Consider the following 11606-nt stretch of genomic DNA (forward strand, 5'->3'; position numbering starts at 1 on the left):
TTGTGTTCAAGCTAATCATCGAGAGATTTCAGCAAACTTCGGCGCTTCGAAACACTGATTGGAGCCAGCAGATTTTCGCAGGGGTTGTGTCCTCGAGGTTAGCTGTTATGAAGCTTTCAAGTTTTGATTTAGTTACCGGGTGAAATGTGTTGTTTTGATTGCTCAAATTCTGACACAGACAGAAACAAAAATGCTTCTTCAGATAGAGAATGTTATCTAGCTTGGACAGCATCGTCTGCCGAATCAGAAAGTATCGACGAGAAAAAACAATCTTCATGACAAACCTTCGCATCAGGTAACGAAAGTATCAGAAGAAGACGCACCGGTCGATGACATATTTTCCCCATCGGCAGGCAATCAGGCACTGCAGCACCGAACTTTGGCAGGACTCATTAGCACCGTATTGATTCCGTTCGCATCGAATGCTGTCCCGGTATCTACGCAGTGGCAACAGCCGTCGAAGATCGTCGGAGAACCCAAAGTCTCTAATGACAAGAGTCATCAAGCATGTAGCAGAATTTACATCTAACAAACTTTTCCATGCGGGAAAACATTTTCTTCCACGGTTCGTGTTGTACATGGAGGACGAATTTGTTCCATCTGACATTGGTTAGATTTCTAGGTAACATCTGACACGATAGGGTTCTGGGAAGGGCACTGGTAGCTACCTAGATTCAATCGAGAAAATGAAATAAGGTAAAACTTTAGGCCATGAGTACTCGTGGGAAATTTTGTTTCTTTTGGGGTAAATAAAGAACTTTTCCGAGGTGATTGATTAAATAATGAGTTGCTCAAGGCTTTCGCTGCACGGCATGACAGGTGCGACGTGATATTGCCGATTCATTGAGTCAAGCCCGTGAAATAGCAATCATTGTTTGGTGTAAATTGAAGAAAAAAGACTTTTGCTGGTTATGCATGTAATATCTGCTCCCAAAGTGAATTTATGTTATCGTACCATATATGAAAGTGATCGGATCCCGAGCAGAAAACTATATCAAAGACATGTTTAATATGTGCAGTTTTCCAGTCCTTAGATGATTTTATTTAAATTGACCAAAATTAACTTTGTCAATAGTGATCTACATCTTTAGCCTGTCGTTGAACGAAATGCAGAGATTGTGTAAACTTCCGACATCCCATATTTCGTTTAAACTTCAACAGTTTACATGTGAAGTTCAAAAGTTTTTCTCTTTGTTGAATTGATCGCTTTGCTATTGCTAGTTGACGTAGTTATCGTGCCTACTGGCATCGAAGCAAGAGTAGCAACGTGTACAATTTTGCTTGTTCATCGTGAAAATCCAATATACTCGCACGGAAAGTAATCTGAAATGGTTAATGTAGCAAAACTGGAGGGATTGAAATCGAACGTCGGATGTCGCAAAATTGTCAAAAAGAGTGACCATCTGTTATCAGCAGAACCCCAACTTCTCCATCCGAGATTTCGCTGGCAAGCTGGGAATGCCGTCTACAACCTTGCATCGAAGCAAAAAAAAACAAGCAGAACTGTAATAACTCCAAATCGTGCAGTTAATGAAGTTTGATGACAGGGTACATGATGATAATTATTAGAATATTCAACTGCTACTGGAAGAGAGATTTCCAATTGTCTTAAACTAAAGAAATATCACGGTTTGATGCGCGACATTCCAATCACGACCGGGATCATCAACCAAAACCATCTGTTTTGGTTGGAATTATCGTCTCGGCATGAAATTGAATCGTCCTGATCAAAGGAATTAACCCTCCTCCTCTCAAGACGCCAATAGAAAAATTTTGGAACAAGTGCTAACTTCCCAGGTAAGCACTAATAATGGCAGTAAAACAGCAATTTATTAGCACCAAAAACGCTTATAGCTCTATATCTGCAATCTGAAACCTCATCTGTTACCAATCAATCAGAATTCGGCGCTCAGAATACACAATGTTGTCAATGATGTCAGCTAGTCGCAGTTCAATCAAACTGACAAGATGCAGTTCTTCTGATGAGGGAAGCTACCAAGAAGGCAGTACAAAACTCGATGAAAAGGGACAAACTATAGATTTGTCCCTTTTCATCGAGTTTGTTAGGAAGGAAGCATGAGTGAATATTTTTTCTATACTCTGTATGAATTGAACTTGGAACACAGACATGAAGTGAATTTTCTTCGATCAACTTTTGATCACAATACTTTTTAAGTTTTTAAATGCTCACTTTTATTGCCTTTCTCTTAAATCTCACAAAGGGTTGAATGATTTACTATTAACATCATATGTGTAATTAATATGTTGACATGCCCCTGGATGAGATTTCGCAATGATTTCTTGAAAAATTTTCTACACGTCTATATAAACTTGTCATGAATACTTTTGCTTTGGCCTTTTCTCAGATAATTTAAATAAAAACGGGAAATTCCACTATTTGAGACTTATTGCCCGTCTGTTAGACCACTTGGAGTTTACTGCCCAATTAAAATAAAACTAGTGCCCACAGATGGGCAGTAGGAACCAGTTTGGGAATCATTGAATAAAACGATGTTCGAAAATCGAGTTAGCTCGTGAAAAAAGTGGACATTAATTGGAATTTACTCCGTAAAAAAATTGTGCAGTGAATGTTTCCAAACCTAACCATATGAATATTTTCGAAATGGGTTTGATGAATAAGAGCCGGACAACGTTTTGAGTCGTTCCAAAATCCAAAATGGCAACTCCCAGTTTATTGATATTTCTTGAAAACACTTTCATTATGGATATTTTCGAAACGGATTTGATGTGTAGGTCGAAAAAGTAGTGATGTGAAAAGTATTGGAAAAAGTTACTCATTTAAATGTTATCTAAAACTTTGTAGTAGATACGCAGGTAATAAACATTGATTCTACGTAGAGAAATCCATAAAAAATAAAGTTTTTAAAATAAAACGAATGGATCTAAAAAATTATATTTTTTATATAAATTACATCTGTGATGTGATGTAAAGTGAAGCCACCATCAGTTCAAGGACTTGCCAGTGGATGCGGGTAGACTTACTGTAGCCCCGATATGACTCATCCATTCACCTTCTTACTATAGTTGTTACCGAAAAGCGAACAAAAAGGGTTGGGCGGATACGTAAGTAGAGTCACTTACTCGTTTTCCGCGGGAATAGAAGATACTCTTCCAACCATAGTATCCAGTGCATGGATGAAGCATATCGCTATACATGCTTGAACCCGCCTGATGGTTTGTTTGAGAAGGGCGCGTTAGACTCATTTCAAACCTTCAGAAGGAAACAAGTTTCCTTCAAGTGACTTGGGCTGGCTATCCACAATCCCTCGTCTAGTCATCAATTCGTCCGATGCCCTGATGCTCCCTTCCCTTTACGTCCCCGTGATAAATGTTTTATATTGATAAATACAATGAAATATAGTGTAATGAAATTAAAATAACATAAAATGATATAGTAGATTACAAAATAATATAATATAACATAATATAATATAATATATTATAAAACAATATATAAAATAACAGTTAATGTAGAGTGTCAGTTACGCTCTTCTATCTTCGCAATACTGCAAGAAGTAGAATATTTCTCTTCTAAAAACAATAATAATATCCACATCTATAAAAATAATATATTGGTAAGTTTGAGGGGTAAAGAGCTTTTACCCCCTAATTTATGCTAGGTGCACAGAACCAATTTCACTTGATTTTACGTTTCGTCTTAGACTCATTAGTGCGTAGCAGTTTATGTTGGACTGCTACCTCCGACCTGACGGTTCAACATAAACCGCTAGGCAGACGTGAAGTTAATGCTATTTGCAAAACACTTCTTTGATATTACACCTAAGGGGGTAAAAGCTATTTACCCCTCAAACTTACCAAAATCTGTACGGCTAGTAAGGCGAAACTTGTTTCGTTCGGGACGTCGGTTTTGATATTACACTTAGGTGTAATATCAAAGAAGTGTTTTGCAAATAGCACTAACTTTACGTCTGCCTAGCGGTTTATGTTGAACCGTCAGGTCGGAGGTAGCAGTACAACATAAACTGCTACGCACTGATGAGTCTAAGACGAAACGTAAAATCAAGTGAAAATAATATATGTTATTATTTTTGATGACAAATTAATAATAATAAAAATAAATATAATAATGAAAATAATAATAAAAAACAATATAATATAGTACAATGAATTATATAATAAACAATAGAATGAATAAAATGGTATGTTGCGATATGCTATGATATTATATTACTTGAATTTATATGTCATTTCTCATCCTCTCATTCTGCCATCAACGCATTCCATCGACCAATTGTCACCACAGACACACGTGTAAGCATGAAACAGGAACCAGTTAGGACCAAGCTCACCTTGTGACGACCTTGATATTTAGTTAAAAGTTACTTTAAAAATGATAACTTATAAGGAAAACGAATTTATATTTTGCGCAGAGGTACGTAGTACTACTCATAATAAACCCTATAATATAATATAATATAATATAATATAATACAACATAATGCAATACAATATAACATAATATAATAGAATACAATATAATATATGAAATAATATGCTATGATACAATATAACAGTTAATGTCGCAGTGTAAGTTACGCTCTTCTAATAATAATAATAATAATAATAATAATAATAATAATAATAATAATAATAATAATAATAATAATAATAATAATAATAATAATAATAATAATAATAATAATAATAATAATAATAATAATAATAATAATAATAATACTTGAATTATATGTTGTAATATACTATGATAAACACTGCACTTTAGGATGGGCTTCAACCTACAAGCCGTTTCGCACCCTCTCATTCTGCTACTAACGCTGAAGGCGATAGCACCCAGTCGACGCCGTTCTATTGACCAAATGTCATCATAGACGCTCGGGGAGGCAAGAGATAGGGACTTGTGAGGACTTAGTTATCTCACCATTTGATGACCTTTTTTATATAAATTACATCTTCAGCTAAACTTGGAACTAAATAACAATTAAAAAGCATTATATAATCTTGTCAAACTTCTTCGAAAACACGTAAGCACAGTGAAAGTCAGTACGCACTTTTGACTGTCTTTTTTCAGTTCCGGACCACTGTGCGACGTACGGAGTGTAACATGAAAAAAATCAAATGCAACCAAATACTTTCAATTTATCACGGAAAATTTCGAATTCTAGAGTTGTCAGGGGTAATTTTTGGGAATTGTAACAACATACTTGTTGAATTGTTGTATCTGAGACCAAGGATGGCTTTTATCGTATCAAAGAACGTTCACTGGCAACTCTTTACACGATTGAATCACACATTTGTCGCTTATGTACCGAATAAACAGTACACAGTTCATTCACTACGTTTATAATTGAAACGTAGTCAACAGTCCTCGATCAGTTATTACAGTCATATAAATGAGAAGTAGGGCTCCTGACAAACCAAGCAACACAAACTCACTTTCAGTTTTTATTTAATCAAAAGATGTTTATTTCGCATGTGCCGTCATAGCACTTCTGAATTGTCTAAAATGTTTATTTACAAAAACAAGTAAGAAAAAAACAAAGCCTTGATATTACATTCCTTTTGTGCAATTTAACTCTCTGTTTCAACACATTTGTTCATAGCGTACAGAACCATTGCATGGCTGCATCCTACTGACACTAATCGTTTTCATATACTGATATGATCTGCACACCACAAACTAGACTATTTTAGTGTACATATTACAAGCTAGTCGAAAGTCTATATAAAAAGATTCTTTGGACATTTTTCAGTTCTTTTATAAAATGATGCACAGCTGAAGTCTGCTAGGTGAAGTGCTGTCATCATATGAAAGATTTTGATCTGTGAAAAAAACTATTTTAATCCACCTAGTGGTGTAATGATGCCTTTCTCATATTACTCATAACTTAATAAATATTACTGTGGAATTCGCAAAAACAATCATTTCCAATTCTTCCGTTAGCACTTATCATAAAGTAGTTAAAACCTTTATCAACCACAGCACCGTTTTTTACCAATATCACACAATAGTAGCAGACATCCGTAACCGTTTCGTTTTCTTAATAGCGTGTACGAATAAGAACAAAGTACGTGTGTTTTCTTCTTCCACCGTACCACCACGTACCGGTGTGGTTCATATTGTCATTCTATATAGCGATTTGAAAACTTTAACACTCATCGCCCTGTAACTGTGGAACCGGAGGCCGGATCTGGATGAAATTTCACAGTAGCTTTAAAGATATCTTGGGCTTTAATTCATATCAAGATTTATGAAAATCAATTCAACCATCGCAGAGAAATCGAAGTGCATTCTATTTTTTGAGATTTTCTTTACCACTTTCGGTGCTTCCGGATCAGGAAAAGAAGAGACCAGTAGTGCCCAATTAAGTTTTCATGCCCAAAAACTAACAAGCTCTGCAAACTAGAAGAATTTATTAGACAGTTTCATGAGATTTGAACCTGTTTTTGACCGTCGCTCGTGAAATAATACTCATGAAATTGGTAATTTTCCACTTAACACGGTTCAACTCCAGAACCTAAAGTCGTTTTCGGATAAATTGTTTTAGAAATTTTTGAAAACTATAAGACCTTTCATTTGAATCTTAGTTTGTGAAAATCAGTTGAGCCGTTTCAGCGAAAATGGAATGCACACCTTTTCTTTGATTTTCACATATTACCATATAACTCCGGAACCGGAAATCGGATCTGAAAGTTATTGAATAGCAGCCCATGCGACCATATGACCGTTCATTTGAGTCTTAGTTTGTGAAAATCGGTTGAGCCATCTTCGAGAAAAGTGAGTGCATATTTCTGTCACACACACACAAGGCTGAGTCGAATGGTATATGACACTCCGGCCCTCCGGGACTCGGTTTTCACAGTGATTGCATAACCTATCACATGAGATAGGCAAAAAGAACAATTTCGCAAAAGTCGAGATAATGAGTTATAAAAACTTTTTGATTTTAAATTGAATGACTAAATTAACAGCAGACACAAATGTGTCTTCCTCATATTAGTCAATCAATAATACTAATGGTTTATAACCATACCATTATACACACTTAAATTGGTTTAATGATGTCAGCTGTTCCATCCTCGTTAGCTGATTTTTTCAGCAAAATTAACATTTCATCACAGCGGCACCTCAAGGAACTGCTGTCAACAAATGTTTATTTTTGCTGATATATCAGTAGATTGAGAATGTTGGGTAATTCGGCTGTTCTAAACTCGTTAAAAGACGACAAAAAATACCGAATGAAGTTTAGTGTGTAGTTAGTGCCTGTCTTATTAGTGAACAAAAGCCCACATCGTTCAATAGCTGAAAATATTTTGTATTTCTATGTGTCGGTTTTGCACGGTACGCTTTGTGCGATGATTCGTTCAATTTGTTAGGTTGAATTTTCCCGCATCTTAATGCTCGTTCATATAAAACATTTTAGAAAACCTTTTTTTGATGTATTGTTTATTGAAATATGAGTTAAAATTAAATTATTATTTTTTAAATTGGGGAGGACGTTTCAACATTGTTTTGGGAAACTTTAATTTTTAGTTATTTATGGCTATCTACTATAATTGAAAGTTTTATTATAAAATGCTGAACATATATCCGATGTCTTAAAAAAAATGTGTAATTTTACGTTTTTTGTAATTGTCTCGAACACAGTAGACACTGAAAATAATTGCGAAAAAAGTTATGTACAAAAAATTGATTTTCAAACGAAAATGCTTCATATAACTGATACAATATGCGTTAGACCTTTAGCTTCTTCGGCAAAGTTTTTTCTCGTTAGAAGTTCTAAAACTTCGTAGAAGACATCGTTTTTCTATCTCTTAAGGGAAAAAAGTTGTTGAAATGGACTTTTATCGTAGTAGGCTTTGCGCATTTTTTATTGTGATCAAATCACGAGGTATATTTTTGTGAATGAGTTCTCCAAAGGAACTATGTATATTGGATCAACAGTCTAGCAGCTAGTGAATTAAGTTCACGTTTTTGTTGATTCAAATCACTGTGCGATGGTATGACGAAAATTTACACTGTTGCGTTAAATAGAACAAGAGATATTCACGATTAAGTTCTATTAAGTTCTCGTACTGAGTGAATATTGAAGGGGCGGATGTGACGTGGGGCCCCCATGGTGGAGTAAGACGTATTCACGTGAAAAACATAATAAACTGGGCCAAAAAAAATATTCCAATCAGTAGTCATAAGGAGTGTATCGAAAATAAGCTATCCACAAATTGTTCTTTTACATTATGATATAAAACGATATTTTGATAAAACTAAAAATTGATCCGACAGTAAAGTATTGAGGACCTGGAAGGGTTTTTGAGTCCTCCTTTAGTCTCATCGTCCATCAAAACGCATGCATCCGGACACTGCAAAAGAAGCGAATACAATTTCCGGGCCCTTGTTGCTGCTCGCTTCTTCTGCCTCTTGATACGCTGGATCATTCTGATACTCGTTCCTGTTTTTTTGGCCAAATGACGTATTGACATTGATTTGTTCTTCATGATTAGAGGTACCACTTTCTGGTCCAGTTTCGGGTTGGAAAAACCGGGTTTTCTGCCTCTTTCTGATAGCTCATCCAACGAATAGTGTTCCACAAACTTATTAATGATGGCATGATGAATTTCAACCCTGGTATGATGAATTTCAAACCGCTTTGCCAATTTTTGCATAATAATACCCTTCTCACTTAGTCATGTGTCCAGAACCTTAATTTTCACTTCCTTTTCAATACACGACATTTTGAAAACGCAGAATTTCAACCGCACAAACAAGTGAACAAACGAAAGCTGAGAGCCAAACGCACAGCGTGCTCTGCTCTGAGCATAAAAAAAAACCATTATTAATACATGCGTACAACACAAATGTATGTGAATAGCTTATTTTCAATACACTCACTTAATCAGTAAACGGTCAAACAAACTGATTCCGGCTATCCTGGTTCCCGGTTACCGATAGCGGTCATATATCGAAAATTTGGAATGTGTAAAAATTTACAACTCACTCTCTTTTGTCTGAGATGTTCAAATTGAAGGTCTCGTGGTCCCATACGGAATTCCTAAATTTCACCCGGATCCGACTTCCTGTTCCGGGAATTACAACCTGTTTGCTATTTACAATCTTATTCAGTGTGTATCAGGTAAAGGTTGCTGTTAAAAAAATCTAATCTCAATGTGAATCAAATTGGTCGAAACAATTATTTTGAGGGCAACTGGGTATTGATTAGTGAAAAGTGTCATTTTTTAATAATGCTGATTGGCAAAAGGTCCAAAATATTTTTTTTTGTTCTGGATTAACCTTCTGATTATGGAAAAAACCTACAGAAATGTTAGCTGAATCAATAACTTTTTAGATAACACAGTTGGCAATTCAATACATAGGGCACTGGTCTTAGTGTAAGTAGGATCGTAGCACAGGCCATGCAATGTAAATAGGCTGCAAAGTCTGTTGAAACAGAAGGTCAAGCTCCACAAATGGAATGTAATACTAAGGTTTCGGAGGTCACGACAAGAATCGACAATTGCAATGTTGTGATTGTTAGGTTCTTAGCGCAGCTCTATTGCTCAATAAAACAGTTGGCTTTCGCTTTTCTTAAATCACACTAGTTGTATTATCACGATTCCTATGCTTGATGAAATAATTAGGATACGATGTAAACAATGCTACCAAAAAAAAACAAACAAGCTGCGGAATGCATCCTTATCTGGAATGGGTTCATGCGATTCCAACAGCATCCATCACATATTTGATAGCGGAGCTTCCAGAAGAATTTTACACCAGATTATCAGCGAACTCAACCGCCGACTTCCACGGCTCTTCCTGGGATGCTACATCAAAATAGAACGCCGTACGCTGATTACGCTCCTCTATCACTTTGCCTAGTTTCTCGGCGCCTTTATCACGCAGACAGCGGTACAACTCGGGAGCATTGGCAGTTAATGATCCACACGAGTCAGCTTCGTCACTGTAGCCAGCGGTGTTGTAGTCGCGACGAATTTCGTTGATCTATGTAGGAAATGTATGAGCTAGTTTCCCAAAAAAAATGCGAACCGATCACTTACGTTCAATTCATTTTCTTCGCTAATCCAACGGAACCCTCGCATAATGCAATCCAACAGAGCACCCGAAGGGCAACTATCGTGCTGATCCCACTTGGCGTTGTGCAACTTTTCGCAGTATTCCAAAAAAGTCTGTCCAATTTGCTTCACTTGATTGCCCAGTCGCTTATAAGTCTGCCCAATGTCCTGGTAGTGTCCGTGGAACATCCGTAGGATTGTGTCCGTGTGGGCCGTATAGAACTGAGCATACTTTTCGAACACGGATTGACACGAAACTTCTTCCAGTTTCCCCGACAACATCGGTTCCGCGTCCCTCTCCAGTGCCTGTAACTTTTCCGGATCCGATTTGTAGAATGCACGCGCTTGCTTCACAAATCTATCCGGATGGAATCGGTGTTCCTTGGTGTCGAACAACCGGAGTTCCTCACTGACACACTTGACGTAGCACTGACTTTCCGGTGAACTGTCCGGTTGCCACCGTACCCAACCGATCTTCATTTCGACACTAGCCGAAGAGTCGTTCAGACAGCGGACATACGCGTACAGGGTCTGTTCCGGATTTCGAGGAACCCATTCGGGGACAGCTCGAGTCCCGGTAAGAGACTCGTTCTGCGACTCGCAAGGTACGACGGCACACCAAACCGGAGCAGCTAGCGCCAAAAGCAGACCGAAAAACGTCACCACTGTCATTATCGTGCCACAAGTGTTCGAGTTGTTGTCCCGGACGCAACAAGTGCTCAATTGATACTAAGTGAATCAATCAGCAGAAGCTGACTCGGTTGTGCATTTCATCAGCATGACGCAGAAATGACGCGGAAATGCGGGCTTTGCTTTATCTCGGAGATTCCTGATTAGAAGATCATGGCAAAATTAAAATCAAAGTTCTCATCTGTTACCATTTGCCACGAATTGTCTTTTTTACTACGCTGATAGTAATCGAAAAACAAAAAACCAATTGCAATTGAGGTCAGATTGTGTTATACTCTTCTACTTAGGTGTAAATAAAATGAAAGCATGTTTACAAACAGAGGATTATCATTTCGCCGGTGCATCCGAAATCGGAATTTCTGTGCGTGACTCTGGTTAAGCAATTTTATTCAATGAGTAGTAGACTATGTTTTTGAATTAAATGACATAATTTCACATTACAAAGCAATGCAATCACTGCGAAAATCGACTAATAAACCGAAGCCCTGATGATCGAGTGCCACATACCGATCTTGTGGTCCCACAACCCTGCTTTGTACTTTATTCATATTCGACTATCGGTGCCGAAGTAACCGGGTGATATGTGTGATAAAATAACCAAAAATGTGCACTTGACTTTCTCAGAGATGGCTGAACCGATTTTCAGAAACTTACATTCAAATGAAAGGTTTTTTTTAGAAACTAAAAACTATTTTTATTGTAAATACTCGTAAAGTTAAGTAATTGTTCAGAACGATCTAATAACACTGTGAAATACTACTTATTATTTTGCAATATGAATTGAGATTCCTCACGTCCGATTGAAAATTTCGAACGACTGTGACGACGAACCGAACCAAAACACTAGT

At 37.0% G+C, this 11606-nt stretch overlaps 1 protein-coding gene across 1 annotated transcript; it reads right to left on the reverse strand.

Moving 5' to 3' along the window:
- Window positions 1-9572: 9572 nt before the first annotated feature.
- Window positions 9573-10781, reverse strand: LOC131436732 (37 kDa salivary gland allergen Aed a 2-like). Its single transcript, XM_058605612.1, has 2 exons — window positions 10054-10781; window positions 9573-9997 (listed from the first exon to the last, which is right to left on the reverse strand). Exons 1-2 carry the CDS (start codon window positions 10738-10740, stop codon window positions 9764-9766), a joined length of 921 nt encoding a protein of 306 aa, XP_058461595.1. The 5' UTR covers window positions 10741-10781; the 3' UTR covers window positions 9573-9763.
- Window positions 10782-11606: the final 825 nt, after the last annotated feature.

The sequence above is a fragment of the Malaya genurostris genome, chromosome 3 (assembly GCF_030247185.1).
Source record: "Malaya genurostris strain Urasoe2022 chromosome 3, Malgen_1.1, whole genome shotgun sequence".
Taxonomy (NCBI): Eukaryota; Metazoa; Arthropoda; class Insecta; order Diptera; family Culicidae; genus Malaya; species Malaya genurostris.